Source organism: Diadema antillarum, unplaced genomic scaffold (genome assembly GCF_040938485.1).
Source record: "Diadema antillarum isolate AM-2024a unplaced genomic scaffold, OU_Dant_1.0 seq00000326_RagTag, whole genome shotgun sequence".
Classification (NCBI taxonomy): Eukaryota; Metazoa; Echinodermata; class Echinoidea; order Diadematoida; family Diadematidae; genus Diadema; species Diadema antillarum.
The window spans coordinates 1475436-1494939 of record NW_027271344.1 but is presented as its reverse complement, the minus strand read 5'-3'; the positions used below and the strand labels follow the sequence as shown (position 1 = coordinate 1494939).

General features: G+C 37.1%; 1 protein-coding gene across 1 annotated transcript in view; it reads right to left on the bottom strand.

Annotated features, from left to right (window-relative positions):
* Positions 1-3339: 3339 nt before the first annotated feature.
* Positions 3340-19504, bottom strand: part of LOC139730689 (protein transport protein Sec23A-like) — a 92593-nt gene continuing 76428 nt past the window's right edge. The window contains exons 13-19 of the mRNA XM_071641556.1: positions 18426-18532; positions 17111-17342; positions 14063-14221; positions 6799-6885; positions 5837-5992; positions 4835-4900; positions 3340-4464 (exon numbers count right to left, since the gene is read on the bottom strand). Coding sequence (XP_071497657.1) covers positions 4375-4464; positions 4835-4900; positions 5837-5992; positions 6799-6885; positions 14063-14221; positions 17111-17342; positions 18426-18532 — 897 coding nt within the window. The 3' untranslated portion in view covers positions 3340-4374. The remainder of the gene's footprint in view (positions 4465-4834; positions 4901-5836; positions 5993-6798; positions 6886-14062; positions 14222-17110; positions 17343-18425; positions 18533-19504) is intronic.

The window sequence follows — 19504 nt, the reverse complement described above, 5'->3', positions numbered from 1 at the left end:
TCTTGTGCACAGTGTGTACCTGTTTCTGTGTTGCCCCTTGACCCCATACGGCATATAAGATCCCTGTAAGTGTCCCCATAAATGACGTTGCCCTCGCATGTGAATGTGATATGGTGAAATTGTCAAATTGTCAAAGGTCAATTGCAAAAGATGGAATGGAAGCACAAAAATGTGCACCAGAAAGGAAAAGCATTTTCTTGCAGAGACAACAAAGAAAGTCTAGTGTGAACTTGGTGCATGGCAACATTTGCTTATTCCTGCTGTGTGTGTATGTATTCTCACTTTGGACCATTAACTTCTTTGTGATGCAAACATGAATAGGTCTTCACACATCATGGTGTTTGGCATGCTGAAAATTTTCTTTGAATATTAAATTTATCACGTACTTGCAAATAGATGGATCAGTCACCTTGTCATTATGCTGGAAGAGTATTGATCCTCTCCAGAACTATGTATGTATGGTATGATAGAAATTTAAAAATATGTGAGTCTATGCCCTTTTCAGTGTGCTCTGTGCATTTTCTATGACAAAGTCATCTTACTGTGCAGTCTGCAATGTGATATATGTAAATGTTGTATGGTTTTGCATTAAAACTGAAATGCATATTTAAGCACACAATATGAAAGATCTCAATTTCTTTTTTCCACACGTCTGTGTCAGACTTGTCAGGACACCAACAACACAAGGTCAGAGTTAGAGATTCTCACAGTACAACATCAATATCAAGAAACCTCCATGGAACATACTGTAAAACTAAAAATTTTTGAGGTCATGTAACTTTTGCAAATTTTGCCAAGGAGCCAAAGATTTGCACAAGTAAAATGCATACAAAACTTCAAAAATCTCTGTATTACTACTTGTAACTGTTTTCATGGTCGGCAACTCCTGAAAGTTTCATGCCGCAAAAAAGGCTGTCTACTCTAATTTGCAAAAGTGTCATGCCATGAATGTTCTGGTTTTACAGTTCACCAGTAAGTACATGGGGTATAAATTTAGAATATGACAGCGCTGTAAATGGTTTAAATCATTGCTTCTCAACCTTTTTTAACAAAGGCCCATCTTATTTTTTTTTTTTTTTTTTTTTTTTTTTTTTTTTTTTTTTTTTTTTGTCAGGTTCCATTGAATATGAATATTTTTTTATTTCATTTTTGGTCGACATCGTTGCCCACTGGTGGAGAAGCAGAGGTTTAGTTGCTATGAAAGTGAAAATACAAAGAAGGATCTCTGACCAAACAAAATAGAAAAATGTGATGCATGAAAACAGAAAGGTCAAGAACAGAGAAAAAGTCAGTAGCCAACAACACTCTGGGCATAGGGTGTATGGAAGCAAGTAATACAGTGGACTCCCATTATAATGAAGTCCTCATGCTGATCAGGACCGGCAGTTTTCTTTTGTTATATAGAAATTAAGTTACAACTGAACAAATAAACAATAAAAGAACATAGAGCTGATAATTTTGCGACCTAGATTTTTATTTTGTTGTAACCTGAATTTTGTTATAACGGTGTTCATTATAACGGGAGTGCACTGCATATAAAGACATGTTTTCAGGCACCATCCATAAGGATACCATATTCTCCTCTTGTTTTATATCTCTTGTGAACATGGCTCCTTTGTCAAAATTCTGTGTGTCTTTAATTCTCATGTTAGGACCTTGATATTGGTGTTTTTTTCCCCTTCCCATGAGAGTCATTAACCACAACAGTCCATCACAGTAACACTGCTGTTCAATGCAGATTGAATAAGACAATGACACATTGATGTTTATACAATATCTATTTAATACGGATACTTTACTCTAAATCTTTTGAGACACATACACGAGCAAGGAAAATTCTGGCTTAAAAGCAAAATGCAGAAACATATCAAAATATGACATTAAATAACATTAACTTTATATTCATGTAGCATGAGTAAAACTTTTGAACGTACCACAATCATAAAAGTAAATGGCAGAGAGAACTTATAATTTACTTGTGTACAAAACTACATATTCAGGGAAGGAACTACATGTCATGTGATAATCGTCCAACCTTCTGTTCCTGAAAACTGAGCAATACAGTGTCTTTGAAGTGTAGAAAGCTTTGTATCTAACACTATGCATCCGCTCTCTATCTTCTGGTGGAGTAACTTTTTTAAGTTCAATGTGTAAACTCAAAGGCACTGAAGAACCTTAATAATCTTTGATACACAAATGAGAAAACTTGCAAGTGGTAGATACAAATGCTTTGTCTAATTTTTCATAGTGTGCACTAGCAAAACATCGGGAGAATATTAGGCAAGAGTGACCCGCAGTTTTTGCAGTTGATTAATGAATTTTTTATCCAGTAATGTAATGTCAAATTCTGAATGACAGCGTGAGCTATTCATTGAGGAGAAATGACAAGATAAACCAGTGTAAATTTGCTCATGGAAATCAAATCATTTTTAAAGTATGTTTCATCTTGGTTTGTTCAAGACACTACAATAGTTCCATGAGAGATGTCAAGGCTGATATATATAGTCATTCTCTTTTGTTTATCATTACTTTTGGTCTTAATTGTACCCGTGCTCCTCATCCTGTTCCCCTTACTAGGCTTTTGTTGGGACCTACACTCAACAAGCTTTGCTTTTTAGTAGGTTCCATCGTATTTCTCTTCGCATCCTTTACTTTGATTGAAAATGACACATCGACCGTTATGTATTACTTTTGTATTCCTATTTCTTCATGTATATATCCAAGCTGGACATTCTGTATTTTATTTTGTTATATACCATGTATTTTCCATCGAGAAATACGAAAATAAATTGAAATTGAAATTGATATTGTAGTAGCAACACTATTGAATACCTAATATTTTGTAGTAGTGTGACTCTTGTGCTGCAGTCCCTATTACAAAGAAAAAACAAACAAACATAGAACAACTCTGAATAATAAACTGTGAAACTCAAAGACCTGTTAAGACAAGTGGAAATAGATCTTTTTAAAAAACCACTTCTCTATTACAGATCAATCAGTGAGTACAATCAACATCTTTGTCACAATTCATGAGAAGTTGTGTTTTGACACCATATCCACACTATAAGACTCTCACTAGTGCAATGTGTATTTCTTCATGTTGGGTGGGGGGGGGGGGGGGGAGGATCACATGAGAATGATGAAAATAAACTAGTGGGTTCAATGTTGATTAGAACTTAACTTTATATGAGAGATATTGAACTACATCAATTCATTTGATCCACAAGCATTGACATCAAGAAGTAGGCCCTCTTGTTAATAAGGTTGGTTGAGCCTAGCAAATTGAGAAAGAGCTAGAAAAAAAAATAAGCTAGAAAAAAAAAATCAACATATTTTTTTTTTTCTCCCCTAGACACTTAAGAGATAAATTTGATACTGATTTTGTGATATGTCAAGGATACAAAGAAAGCATATGAATGCTAACATTGAGCCAGAAGTGACATGCAATACCTTACCACAATGGCTATCAAAATATTGATGAGAAAAAGAGTATTTCTCTGACATGAACTTGCTGAGAGCATATTTAATGCCAAAGACAAAACCAGAGTTATTGTATTGAAGACACGGGGACTTGCATGTCACAACAAATTTTGTTTATTGCCTGGTCAGTGGTGAATGATTTTTGAATACCGTATCTAAGGGAGAGAATACTTTGACAAATTGAAACGAATGCAGCTGTGTCTGCATCCAGCATCCTGAAATCCTACATGTTTAATCATGCATTTTGAAGACAGACATTCACTTCTTCTCCTTCTTCTTCCTCCTCTTCCTGCTCTTCTTCTTCTCCTTCTTCTTCATCTTCTTTTTTTTTATGGTACTTTCAATTCAGTCTTTTTGCTTCAGTGTAATGCCCCTTGAGCATTTGCTCAGTATGGAAAATGCCGCTATATAGATTGTATGCGTTATCATTATCATTATTATGAATATGATTATGATTATGATTATTATTTCAATACGTTAGGTGAATTGAGCTGTGCATAAAGTGAGAGTCACATGCAGACCTAGCAAACATGGCATTAAAGAGAAACACTCCAGAAAAGAGCACAGAAAATAGGGCGGGATCTAAAATCAAATGCCTTGGGCTATACACAGACTTACTACAAATACTTGGCATTATTCTCTCTTTATCTAAGCTCCACAGACTGATGTCCTTACAACACTGTCTCATTTGGAATATATCTAAAAAAGAAAAAATGAGTTTAAAACTTGTAATAGTCACTGGACTCCATTTGACATTGGAGATGCACATTAAACTCACTTTGATTAATTTTTTGATCTATATACATGTAAATACACATCGCATAATATCTGTGTGCCTTCCATGATTACTCAAAGTTTGGCCACTCCATTCTGTCCGGCTGGGAAAAAGTTTGTCTATGAGGAGGTTGACACAGCCAGCTTCTTGAGGTGGTCCATGAAGACTTGTAAACTAACGTCATCTGTCAGCACTGGGGCACTACCATCCTATATAGTTTTGAAAACAGACAAAATGGTTTAAAAATTCAAAAAAAAAAGATCATTACATGGTTCCCCCAACATAAATAGGCATGAACATACAAGAAATGTCATCAGTAAAGCTTCTTGGATTGATCTTTTGTTATGTCTTGAATGTGGGGCTTGAAAAGAAAAAAGCAAACTGTGACAATACAAGCATGACGTAGTGCTTAATTTTTTTAATACTGTTTGTTTGCTTTTGAGAGAGAATTACAGAAGAAATACGCTCAGACAAGAATAGTACACAAGTCAGTCTGAGTCTTGCCTTTATTTAGCATAATCTTTTTTGCCCTTTTTTTCTGTAATGTGAAGCAAATCAAAAAGAGAATGAAATCCTTACCTGACCCCATCCATACATGTTGTTGTGTGTCTGCGATGGATTCACCTTGCTGAGAAGGAAGCGAGCCTGCACAAGAAACAAAACAAGGACTTAAAATGCAAATCTGAAGTACAATGTATTCTAAAAATCCCTCTGCATTTCTACACTCACCATTTGCTGAACTTATAGATTTCAGTCTTTTTAGGGTTAAGTATGCTGGACTTTAAACTCAATTATCAAAGCAACAATATTGTTTTACTGGTTGTAATAATGTGATGTTACTAATGCAAATGATGATGACAATGATGATAATGAGGATGATAGGTAAAGTGACAAAGTCATGATGAACAAGATTAACAAGATTCTTTCACATTGTTCCTTTTGTCCACAAGAAGCAGTTTCTGCCTGTTACATTGACTTTAATATTTTGTGCACAGCCAAAACGTTAAAGTGATGGTACAGTTTCAGATGAGATGGGACTTAAGGTTTTTAACTACTTTATGATTTTTTCGTTGTTGAGAAAATGAGAAACCTCTTATGAAATATGAAAAAAACATATAATAATTCTAAGAGCAATTCAAGGTTTATTTGATGAAAATTGGTTTTGAAATGACTGAGATATTCCAAACGGAGTGATCTTAATTAAAGGTGGGACCGACCATTTATTAGGATTGCTTTGTTTCACTTTGTTATGGATATCTCAGTCATTTAAAAACAGATTTTTATCAAATAAAATTCGACTTCTTCATAATATGTTTGCTCTTTCACATTTCATAAAGTCGTTTTTAAGCATCTCACAAAATTTAGCAAAAGCTGAATCCTCGTCTCAACCAATACTGTATCATCCCTTTAAAGACAATTCACAGCTCAAGACTAACCCTGCACCCAAACTGATCGATCTAACTTCATGGAACTTTAAATACAAAGTGTAGTGGCTCTCAAATTCAACTATAAATTTGATGCTGCTACGAATAAACAAATAGCAATTAAAAAAAAAATGAAAGTAAAGAAACGATGACTGACCTGACTCTTGCCCTCCTCGCAGACGATGTACCTGGGCATGGGGAAGCGATTCTGGAGGATCTCTTGGCCATCTGCCTCGGGAGCCTCTAGCAGCTGCTTGAAGTTCTCATGGCCTGCTTGTTCATGGTAGCCCTGCTTGTACCAGGAGGCAATTGTCTATTTCAAGGGAGAATGGAGTCACTTAGGAAAATCAATTTGCATTCTCACACTTTTATTTCCTACTCTTGTCCAAAAGAGAGAGTAAAGTGAAACAGTGAATATTATTACAATCTAATCAAGTTTTAGATTTCAGCCATTGACCAATTATCAACGTATTTTTGCAAAATGCTGACACTATTTGGGCTTTAAAGGGGGGTTAAAGATTTTAATCACTATGGTACAAACTTTTCATAGCTGTAATCAAGACTTGGAGTTACATATGAAGGTATACCACAGCACGAACAAATTAATCAAATACAGATATCTTTCACAGTCATCTTTGTATCAGTGGTGTCACAAGAATGTCATTGTTTATTTCCTTGTATTGTTCTATGTTTTCCAAACAGTGATGACATGGATCCCTTTGATAACCCAAGAGTACAGCGCCATCATTATTTCCCAGCATCTTATTTATAAAAATGCATCCTAAAGAATTCCAAGAAGAAGTTCACATTATACAGAGATCATGGAGATTCTTAAGTTTATACAGTGCACTCCCGTTATAACGAACACTGTCACAACGAAGTAAATATTCAGGCCGCAACATTACCTGCTCTTTGTTTTTCACTGTTTATTTGTTCAGTTACAACGAAATTTTGATATAACGAAATAAAACTGCTGGTCACCAGGACTTCAGTATAATGGGAGTCCACTGTAGTTGCCATTCTTGAAGGCCAAACCCTCCCCTTTTCCTGCCCCGCCTTCCCCACCCATCCCAATCCGATGTCTGTAAAAAGCATCAGTCCACTGCTGCTTTCTCCCACCTTGCCATGATAGATGAGCAGCTGGAAGAACGTGTCCATGAGGAGGATGCGGTCCGGCAGGATGCTGCTGCTGTCCAGGAGGACGGGCTGAGGAGGAAGAAGAGTTCAAACGGTCAGCACGTGGTCAGAAACTGGACATCTACTTGTATACAATGGTCTATGTCTGCTTTAATTGCAATCAGTGTGTTGAAGTGCAATCAGCATGCAGAGAAGGTCAGGGAGGAAAGGAAAAGAGAGAGAAAGAGATCAAAGAAAAAAAAAGAGGAAAATATAGAGAGATAGAGAGAAAGGTAGCAGATGAGACTGGCAGGTGACTTGAGAATGAGATAATTATTTGTCTTTTCATGGCCTAATTTGACTATCTTGCATCACACCTGTAGCAATGGTTTCACCAGGAATAATAACCACACCATGTCCACAAATGACTGGAAAGGGAAGTCTTACATAGTTTGTTCTTATCAACGATGTCGATAAAAAAGAAAAGAAAAAGGCAGACATAGTACTGACTGCTCAGTGACATAATTTCTGCTCAACACTGTATCTACAGTCTTCTCAGCTATTGGTTTTATCATGACAGTGCTTGCAATATGAGATTTGTAATTTTATGGAGACATAGAACATATCCTTCGGTCTATAATACATTCAGTTATTAAACTTTAATACTCAAACAATACCCTAAATAAGGGATTCTACTTACTAGGACATTTAAATGTTGTCTGATCTTGATTTTGACTTTCAACATTCTATAAAATGTTAACAGAGCAGAGCAAAGCAATGATGAAGAACATATTCAACGTTTATCACATTCTGAGAATATCTTAATCAACAAATGAACATGGTAGCTCAAATTCAAAGAGGAAAAAAAAATCCAATAAAAATCTGTCCATTCACCAATACTGAGCATCACAGGGGTATGTAAATTCAGAAAAATAGGAGGATTTGATCAGACAATATAACACAAAACAAGAAAAAAAAGTGATTTCTACAGCTGAGTCTCATCCTTGTGGTCACCACAGACTAAATTTTATCACCACGTCAGACCAAAAAGTAATTTCCAAGAGTGCAGCGGCCATTATTCATGCAGATTTATAACCAGCAGCAACAAAGGACCATGCAATAACCTTTCAGTGGATCAGTTACTAGTGCCTGTACATCATTAAGGTGGTGATAAATCATGCAACATGGACATCCAGGCTAGGCACGTCCCACAATTCCCCATAAAACAATTCCCTGAACATCAATTACATGTATGTTTCCCCTTGTCCCAGCAAAGTCTACTCCAAAACAAAACTTCCTCAGTTCTATTTTTGGACTCATTGTGATTGCGTACAACACTCCATTATTCAGTACTAGTTGGTTGGGAAGCAGCTAGACAAGTTCAATTCTAAACATGGCGCAGCGTTATCACCATTTAATTTTCCAACTGATACAAGACCGTGCCACTTTTTCGTAGGGTATAATTTCATACGACGCAGTTCATATCATTCCCTCTTCTCTTATTCTCTGCTACTTTCATATCGTATCTACACAGACACATACAACATATAAAGGCAGGCATTTTATCAAAGGTAAACATTTCATTCCTATAGATAACACTGAATGAAGTAAGATATTCCAGTTGCGTATTTGCAGGAGAAAGCCAATTCAAAGGAAGTGGGTAGGGATTCGAGCAAACATGGAGAATATTGCTGAATCATGATTGTCATAAGTTGTAAAACAGCCACTGACTCTTGCTCTCCACTTTCCCATCAAAATGGATGGACGTCTATCTAATACATGTGTTACTCAAGAGGCAAGAGATTCTAATTTCACTCATATATAACACCCAATACTCCTCACGCTAAACTGGTATTAGAGGACAAGTTTACCTTCATAAACATGTGGATTGAGAAAATGCGGCACTATCAGTGGAACACATCAGTAAAAGTTTGATGAAAATTGGACAATCCGTTCAAAAATTATGATTTCCTAAAGTTTCTGAACAGTCACTGCGTAGAACAATAAAAGCAAAATGTATAGAGAATTCCACAAAATGTCATTTTTTGAAAAAAGTACCCATGCTCTCGACTTGTTACTGGCGTATGTCAAGGGTTATATTATTCCCCCGCCTTCTGAAAGAGGCAAGGTGAATGCTCTTTTACTATGCAAAAAAGTGAAAATATGTTGAATTTGCTTTATATTTTCTTTATATCGTTGTACACATGTGACATCACAAACTATAGTAGTCTTCTCATCCAGCGATGGTGGCACAGAAGCTTCAAAAATTCATAGCTTTTTAACGGATTGTCCGATTTTCCTCAAACGTTCCCTGATATGTTCTACTAATATTGAGTGCATTTTCTCAATCTATATATGTATATGAAAATGAACTTGTCCTTTAAGGGCTTCTCATCTGCCTTTAGGATAATTTTTTTTTTTCATTCTTTTTTTTTTTTGGGAGAGAGAATGAAATGGCTGCTGCTACTGCTGCTCATTCTCTTCCTTCTTCCTCTCATCTACTCCTGTAGTTGTACTACTTTCTTGCCACCCCACCCCCACCCCCTCCCCCTCCCTCCCATCAGTCCCGCCCCATGTCATCATAAAGCCTCAAAACCCTCCTAATAGCTCAGTGATCAATTTGAAATGAAGAAAAAAAAATATTTCAGATACTTCAATCTCCCGCATCCCTCTGTTGCTAGCAATCGATGCAGAGCACCTGCCAATAATGAGGCAATGAATCGTGCTGAGTAAATAATTGATAGTGATATCATCATCCAGCCCTCTGTAAGTGATTACATTTGTTGAGTGTTGTGGAAGCAGAGCACCTGAACACGGATGCCAATGAGGTTTTGAAGGCCGTATCAATCTGTACCATCTCTACACACTAGAGTCATTCACTGCCCTTGACATTCATGCACTGGCCCTGAAAACTGTGGGCCCTATTACATCCTGATTTGTAGATATATGAAGCATTATGAAAATAAAATTGGACATTTCTTTTCTGCCGTGGCCTGGCACCCATGGTAGCTTGAGCACAGTTATGTAGAAAGAGAGAAAATTCAGAGACAGAAAACAGCAGCACTTTTGCATTATATTGTGTAATGTTCTTTTAGCACCAGTAGACTCTTTCCACAGGAAGCTCTTAATTCAAACTACACACCCAAGCAAGATATGTTAACTTACAAATTGATGAAGCAGATCCCAATCAAATGATTATATAAACAGCATACATGTGACCAGGCATTCATTTTGCCTAACACATAATTTAGCTTATGACTGGTCATGAGTAGAGTATAATGACCAGTCATTAGCATTTTCATGTTGTAATGGTGACCGAGTAAGATTTTACTGTTTCAATTACTTGTAAAAATGGCTCCCGCTGAATTTAAAATGCATACATTTGAAATCCTCTCCATTTAAGAAAAGCAAGAGCTATCAAATTGGACTGATAAAATGACAAGGAATTCTTACTAATGCCCTTACTGATGTGTATTACTTGTATACTAGTTCACTAGACAAACTTACTAAGAAGGCCTATAAGTATCTACGTGCAAAGAACATTGAACATGGGTCTTCACTTCTCAGTATCATACATCTGGCCATACCTAGGGATACGTAGTTTAGACTTGAATAATACCCTTATAAGCTGTGCGGATGTGAGAGGCATCCTGCCTTCATACATGTCTAGGTAAAGAGGATTCATATTCAATTCTATGACTGATGAATAGCAGAACTTGCAGTAATAGAAAGAGCTATTTGAAATGGCAAAATGAATACCCGGTATCAGAGAACACCCCATACACAGACTCAGTGCATCATCTAATCCTCTTCAAGGCTACAGCTGTCACATGAATACGTGCAAGGTAATCCCTTATCTAGTCGTGGCTGCTACTGCAATACTTTGCAGAACCACATGAGGACTATCAAGTGACTTATCATCATTGCAAACTCACAGCATTCATGCCCTTTAGTTCATAAAATGATCACAAGAAACGGGATCCTGTAAATATGGAGAGACATGCTGTGTAGAAGTGCATTTTGAGTGAAAGTCCATTTTACGTCAACATCGACTTAAAATGAAAAGAATAAAATCAAACAACCAGTACTCTGGCCATTTCATTTAATTCAGACTTCAAATGATGAAGTTATCAAAAAATACTTTCATTTGTTTTCATGAAGCAATGATATTGGGTCCACCTATGTGCCCATTAGTGACTGTGATACCTCAAAGCTCAAATGAGTTTGTGCAAGAAAGAAAGAAAGAAAGAAAGAAAGATATAATCATTACATGAATGTTTTGATGAATAATCAAACAGCTTCAATATTCTTTGCTAAAAGTCGTCAATGTTAAGTCATTAAAACCTTACAATCAATTGATGTGAAGGACATGGTAATATGCTATAATTGGGGTTCATTCTTTAAAAAAAAAAAAGTTATTTGATAACGATTTCTATATGGTCAATTGGAAACTAGTGAGTGATAATTCCATTACCTCATCTAATTTGCAGGTACAATTCTGACTATTAAACCTCAATGCTTCATGAACTTTTGATCCCACCCACTTGTTTTCTTGTCATATATCAAATGAAATAAAGCTTCTACCACCATTTGACTTTTGTATATTGATTTAGTGCTTTTTGCCTTTAAGAATATGTTTGAAAAAACAAACAAACAATATGTTTAAATGAAAACAAACAAAATTATATACCAAACAAATCTCTTTTTGATTTTGCTTACTTGTTAAATATAACACATTGTAGATTTATAAATTCTTAAAAAATACCAAACCCCCCAAATAAATTATGCATCCATTTCTAATTTATCACTTGTATCATAGGACATGAAATGCATAGAAATTTCCCCAACATAAAAAGTTTCCCTATTCAAAGTAACAAACACAATACTGACGACACAAGACATGCATTTTTTTTATTAATAACTGTCACTGAAAAGCCTCGAACCCCAGCTGCCCTAAACCATAAACTTGAAACTAACTCTTACAAGAACAAAACAAGATGACCTGCAACTGGCTCATATTGCCTATATGCACCACTGATATAACTGGGAAAAATGTTTTGCTTCTTGGAATTGCATCCATACTTCACAAATCAAAGAGATCAGTAAAAATCATGTTTGTGTGCAAAATTTTACACTTTAGAATGTGGTAAGTTGCGCGAAAGTTAGAAAATGCGATTATTTTTTTTCTCCCTCCAAATCAATCATTGTCAGTTGTGCTTAGAAGAAGATGGATTTCCCTATATACCTGACACTCTGGCCAGAAATATACTTTTCATCTTCAATCCTGGATTATTGCATTTTGCTTGTCAGACTGCAAAAGGATGAAGGGTGTTCCAGCATTAAATTGTAGAACCTTGCAACCATATACAATAGATTTTGCCAGGGCCATCTAAAAGATCACCACAATTGTGCAGTCTACGTTCGAAAGAAAAAGGTGGGTATAGCTGATGGAAAAGCGATAATCAATATGGTGGATACTTTCCAAAGCAGTTTCCACGTCAAGAGTTATATTGTGCTTGGTAACTTTCCCCACAAAATTTGAGAATTTCATGTGAATCACCCTTTGAAATTCTATCAAAGGCACTACGGGGAATTAGGACCCAGCCCATGGTTTATAGCATTACCCCTGACTACTATTGCCTACTGAATTACAAACAGAATATGAACTATGAATAGGTATTCACGGTGAAATATCTGATCTGCTTTGCCTAATGGCACGTATCTTACATTATGTCAAAAGAATCTCAGGCAAAAATGTATCATCTTTTGTGATGACCCATTACGGTTCCCTAGAAAGTAACCAGGCAAAAAGATATTTTGTGAAATACCTCTTTAAGGGCCAATTCATAGTGTAAAAGTAACTTGCAATCGCACAAAAGCACAGGAAATTCTGCCACCAATAGACACATGACATTTCAATTCTTGCAGATTTGACATTGTGAGAAACTTTGACTTTTTCCTAGAAGCATTTTCAACTGATCCCGGTCTGTCTGCAGATATCTGACACTGAGGACCATGTAATGTAATAGCAGGGACCATATGTGATGGTATCATGCATGTGAGACACCTCAGCAGATGATTTCCCACATGTGATTTACCCACCCACCATTTTCTAAACTTGGATAGATTACGTTTGAGTGCTACATCCTACTGCCATTTTCCACTGATACCTTCCTTTCTTTCATGCCATAATACTATGAAATATCCCATACTAGACTCTAATACTAGAGCTAAAAAATAGCATGATTACACCATAGATTTTCATGACCTTAGAGCGATGCTGCCAAGTGCGTAATTACATGCTGCATGTACAAATTTTGTTGTTGTTCAATGATTCAAGGTTTGTATTACTAAATATAAAGAATTAGATTAAAATTGAGGGATATATCATTCAATGTATATATTCAACTGTTTAAATATTTCTCATGTCTGTTATTACACAGGCCTGTCATTTTTGCAGGACAGAAGAATTTTACTACCCTTGAAAGAGGCACGTTTCACCCATAATTGATTCATGTAACATGTTCCCAGCTCAGGCAATATGTTCTGATATCTGCCCTCAGGGTCAGCCAATATCATTTGAATATCAATGCCAGTGATGACCAATGATATATATATTTGAAATAAAGACCAAGTGCTCCAATAGACAAAAGAAAGAATGTGAAAAAAAAAAGCAGGAGAGAGCAAAAACCAGGTCATTGCAACTGATTGACAAATTGCCCTACATCAACGTAAATAAGCACTGAATTGATCAGTGTTTTAGTTGTAGCCATGATAAAAAATCATGGGCTTACATACTCGAGCAGGATTCGAACCTAAGACCTGATTACCAGACAGGCGTAATTTCAACTAGACCACTGAGCTTTCACCTGACAGCAAGTGTTGGTTCTAATCCTTGAATTTGAATAATTACGAAGTACCCGCTGCATGCAATAAGGATTAGAACCAACACTTGCTGTCGGGCGAAAGCTCTGTGGTCTAGTGGCGATGATGCCTGTCCGGTGATCAGGAGGTCGTAGATTCGAATCCTGCTCGAGTATGTACGCCCATGATCTTTTATCATGGCTACTACTAAATCACTGATCAATTCCATGCTTCTTTACGTCGATGTAGGGCAATTTGTCAATCAGTTGCAATGAAAAATATCTCGATGGAAGAATTTCATGAATTTGAATAAAAACCAGGTCCTCCACTGGATATGTGGGACAGTAAAGAATAAGTCTTGCAATGTGACTACAGAGACTAAGATTGGGTGTGAAGGTCCTACCTCAGTGCCATTGAAGCTGTAGGAGTAAAGGATGGGCTGGATCATGACAAGGCTCTGGGTGAGGTCTTCTCGCATCAGCATGTGGCGGTAAAAGGACGTCTCGTCGGGGCTGTTGTTGAACACCTGCAGGAACTGTGACCTCCTCAGGTGGAACATGAACTGCAATTTGCAAATTAGAAATCACCAAAGGTAAACACGCAGCTCATGTACATACTTTGTACAACACATACTCACTTTCATGATGAAGTCGCATGATACTATAATCTAATATCCCTAGCCTTTATCATCATTGTACCAGTTTTTATCCGCGTCTGTCCTCTATAATGGGGGTGGCTGGACTTACCTTGCAGCTCTCACAGCAATAGCTCTCACACATTCTCCCGTAGGACCTATCCTCTTTTCTTCAGCAAACCCTCCCACGATCTTCCTCCATCTGTCTCTTTCACATATTCTTTGATCGTCCTCACTTTCATGGCTCATTCACTTTAAAGGGATAGTACAGTATTGGTGGAGATGAAAATTGGGCTTTTAATACCAAGAAAACCTTTATGAAATAGTACAGAGCATACCATTTTAACAGGAATTCAAAGTTTATTTGAAGAAAATCGGGTTTGGAATGACTGAAACATCTAAAAACAAAGTAAAACAAAGCAACCGTCATAAAATGTGGGTCCCACACTTTATTAGAATCGCTCTGTTTTGGATATCTCAGCCATTTCAAAACCAATTTTCATCAAATAAAAGTTGAATTCCTCATGGAACAACATGCTCTTTCATATTTCAGGGGAGGTTTCTCATTATCTCACCAAAAAAAGTTAGAAACCTGAAAGTAGGTCGCAACCAGAACTATACGATCCCTTTAAACTTTAGCACTTTCCTCAGGACATCATCCTCATCCTTCCTTGACACATGCCCATACCAACGCACTCCATTTGCCTTTGCCAGCTGTTCCACCAACTCCTTCTAACCCAAGCATCTCCAAGCATCATTCATCATAATTTCCTGGCCTTAACTTCAGAGATATTTGGAAATGGAGTTATTTTTATGAAATGGAGAACAATAAGCTGGTTGATATTCAGAAAGAAAGAAAAAATTAACCACTACTCTGATAAGAGATGCTAACTAGTTGTGTGACAATCAAGTGCTGACTCAATACAGCACTGCATGGTTCAGATTCATCTGACATGCAAAAAATAATATACTCAGTTACATCTCCTGATATATCAGTATACGGACATCAGCTGTCAACATCATGATTACTCACCATTAGCAATGTGTCCATTATTCTTTCCACTTTAAATCCCTAATTTTATCATTGCATCACAAAATTTTCGACAGAAAAAAAAAGGACTCATGTGCACATCTCTTTGGCATTTCATCATAAATACTATAAGATATCAATGGCTATAAAAATGAATATTTCCAGATTCCCTTTGTCACTTCAACGACTTTTACATGTTGAAAGCTGCCTATGTTCTAGGGTTCATGGCCTCTTCATCTGATGATCTACTGAAATAACATTTAATATTCATGTCATTCTCCGTAGAGGAAATTTTTAGCAGCTGAACCATAATCGCCCATTGCATACAGATGTGCGTATTCAGAGGAGGACGAACTTGCAATAATGATGGTACCTGATGACAAGTGGACAGCAACAGACATCGTTACTGAATACCTGATTCAGGTAGGGTAATCAGAGAAGCATTTTCTGCATGATCAAATTGTCTCTCATCTTACCGAGAGACGAGGGAAGAATCCCATGGAGTTTTTCTGTTAAGACTCTCCGCGCTCACATTACGATGCTATCCTCCAAAGAGGTGTCTTACAGAGGGACTAATTGTAAATCGAATTAAAGTGCGACCTTCAGAGAGGGGAGACGGTACAACGACCTTTTGGGCGGAATGCACTGTTTGTGTTTGTCTTCACAACATTTACTGCTGCAGGTGAAATTCATGAAGCAGTACATGTATATATAAAAAGCTGCTGCATTAATTGATTTTGTATTCTGTTGTTGTTTTTTGAGGAAGGGATGGAGGCTTGCTGTCAAACAGCATTAATCTTATAAAAAAAATAACAACACCAAACAAACCAAAGCATAATCTAGCATAAACTAACACTTGATTTTCACCTGCAAAAAAAGAAAAAAGAATAATTTACCACTAATCACTACCTCATCTCTAGCATAAAACACGAATATCTTTTTGACCAGACTTCATGTATGAGAATTAACTGGGTTTTTTTTCTATCACTACAACTGCTATTCAAATATAACACAATAATGACACACAAATACCCACACTACTACTACTACACCTTTACCTAAGAATCACCCCAACTATCAGTACTGTCTTTTACCTTAAAGGACAAGTTCACCTTCATAAACATAAGGATTGAGAGAATGCAACAATATTAGTAGAACACATCAGTGAAAGTTTGAGGAAAATTGGACAATCGATGCAAAAGTTATGAATTTTTAAAATTTTTGTGTTGGAACCGCTGGATGAGGAGACTACTACAGCTTGTGAGTCATATGCGTACAACAGTATAAAGAAAATGTAAAAGAAAATTCAACATATTTTCACTTTTTTCGCATAATAAAAGAGCTCTTGACTTGCCTCTTTCTAAAGGCAGGGGGAATAATATTGCCCATAACATTTGTCGGTAACGAGTCAGGGGAATGTGCACTTTTTTCAAAAGATGGCATTTTGTGAAATTCTCTTTATATTTTCCTTATATTGTTGTACGCATGTGACATCTAAGTTATTCATACACTGCAGTAGTCTTCTCATCCAGCGGTTACTGCACAAAAACTTCAAAAATTCATAACTTTTGAACGGATTGTCTGATTTTCCTCAAACTTTCAATGATGTGTTTTACTAATATTGCTACATTCTCTCAATCCTTATGTTTATGAAGGTGAACTTGTCCTTTAAACAATCAATGTCACAAGCCACTATCATCCCTACTGTCCTCACAAGCCACTGACATAACTACAATGATTATCACTTCCCCCATCACCACCACTCTTGTTTCACACTGCTACTACACCTGTGGGTAGAGTGAGAATTCTTGAGCCAGGCGGAAAGACTCCGGGTTGTCCTTGTGGTATTCCCCAAACTTCTGGCACAGCCTGATCAGCATGCGGTCCAGCCAGCGCAGGACGTCGGCGCCTTCCTCGTTGGAGGCTCGGAAGACGGCCAGCCGGGCCATGAGCACCGCCGCGGCCTCCTGGTCAAAGCCAGCTGCTATGTGCTGGATCTGTGTGGATGCATCAGCCCAACTACAAAAACACAAACAGACAAACAAACAATGCAAAATGACACCATTCTTGAATGGACTGCATCTTAGACAAATAGCTAGGATGACTTTACTTACTGCCTCAGTTATTGTGACCGCAACTTCTACAGGGATGATTTACGCTTAGAGTTTTTGTTGCACAGATTATGTGAATTTCAAGTTAATTGCCAGCCTCTCAGACAGGCAAAATCATTTATCTATAAAGAGACATTAGTTAAACGTAGAGATGATGGGTTGAAAGATTGCACCCTAACAGAGACTGATAGAGAGAAAGAAAGGAAAGAATGAAGATCTGTTGCAAAGATGGAATGGTATTCATTATTGTACACACTTTCATCTCCCCTACCTCCCCAGCCCACAACCCTAATCATTTTAACATCTGCCTTCTGACCACTGATGCTGACAGGGAGACAAATACTTGTTCCACACTTCATTTCATTTTTCAGTTCTCTCTCTCTCTATTGGGAAAGACTGGTTGTCACAAAAAATGACAACATACAGTTGACATCCTTAGTGATAGGGTGAATTCTCAGAATGAATAGCATTACCATCTGTACGGTAAATACCTCTCAAGCTATTTCATTGAACTTCATCACAATTCACTCAAATTACTTTAGATATGAAATTTTGGACTTGATCTTTACTTTAAGTCCTTTCACCTCACCACAAAAACTCAATACCATTTCTTTTTTAAAAGTCTGGTTACAGAATATACATTTCCATTTCATATCAATAATACCAAGGACTGTTTCTATGTTACCATGGCAACATAAAATGATTATTAATGGTCAGACAGGCAACCTCAACTGTTAATACCACAAGCACCATTACGTGGCAGAGTCACAAATATAAGAATGCCGGAGTGTAAAAACTGATAGTACAAAACTGGGAAGGTGTCAGGCACATTAACTAAAAATCAAGCGGACACTCACTTAGGGCCTACTGTAGTTTGTTGATTTCATTCTCCTAGTTTATGTCAATAAGCTAAGATATAATCTAATAGCTGACCTACAATGTAAAATGAGGATGGAGAGTGAAGATGCACATCCCTCCCACTCAGACTTACTTTCTTGCCAGGGTGGTGACACGGACACGTCTCTGGCCGCTGGAGTGCTGATACTGGGTGACGAACTGGACACACCCTCGCCCTCCCTGGGGAATGGGGGCATTGTGCTGTGTAAATAAAGGGAGACGGTGGGAAAAGGAAAATCGTCAAATCATCATTATATAGATGATGTCTGGCGGGGGAGGGAACATACCGAATGTTCCACCCGAAGGGTTTGAAATGCTATTGAGGGAGGTTATAAGTCCCGAGATGAAGTCGAGGGACTTAAAGCCTTCCGAAATAGCATTTCAAACCCTGAGGGTGGAACGTTTGGTACATGTTCCCGACAACAAAAGTCATCATCTATTATATTATATGGGTTAGTCAAATCACCAGCACATGTACAACGCACTTGATCGCTTGCACAGAGAGCCGAATTCACTGTGCGCGGGTCCTTCAAATCACACTTTTGTACGCATTACAATAATCGGTCATTCTGCTTTTTCACATTGTATGGAATGGGCAAATTTATCCTATCGATTGCGTGAAAAATATGATCATTCAATCGTTTGGTAACATTTGTCATTTGTTCCGTAAAATGTTTTCCCATGGGAGAGCATTACAAAAATATTCTGCCCATGGGCGAACATAACCAATGTGCCTCCATCATGGGACTGTGTTTAGCCAATCACTAACTGGTATTTGACTAACCCATTTAATATGTTGCATTGTTTAAGAGTTGGGTATTGAAAGACAGGCAGCAGAAACAAATATGAAACTCACTGGCAATACACCAATATCAGTTTAATTCATGCCATCCAATTCACAATGTGTTTTTTTTTCACTGTTTCAGAGATTTGTGGTCTACAATTGTTGTAGTAATTTTGTAAATAGTATAATTTTGAATATCATCTTAGAATCCACAACAATTGATTTCATTCATGAATATCAAAAGTACATTGTATAGTGCAGAAACACTTTAAAAAGATGAGATGTTGAATTACACATTGTAAAGATAGTCTGAATACAGTAGACATTGCATGAGTTGAAGTCCTTTGAACTGGAGAGAGTGCTTCGAACCAAGCGATATTCAACTCTCC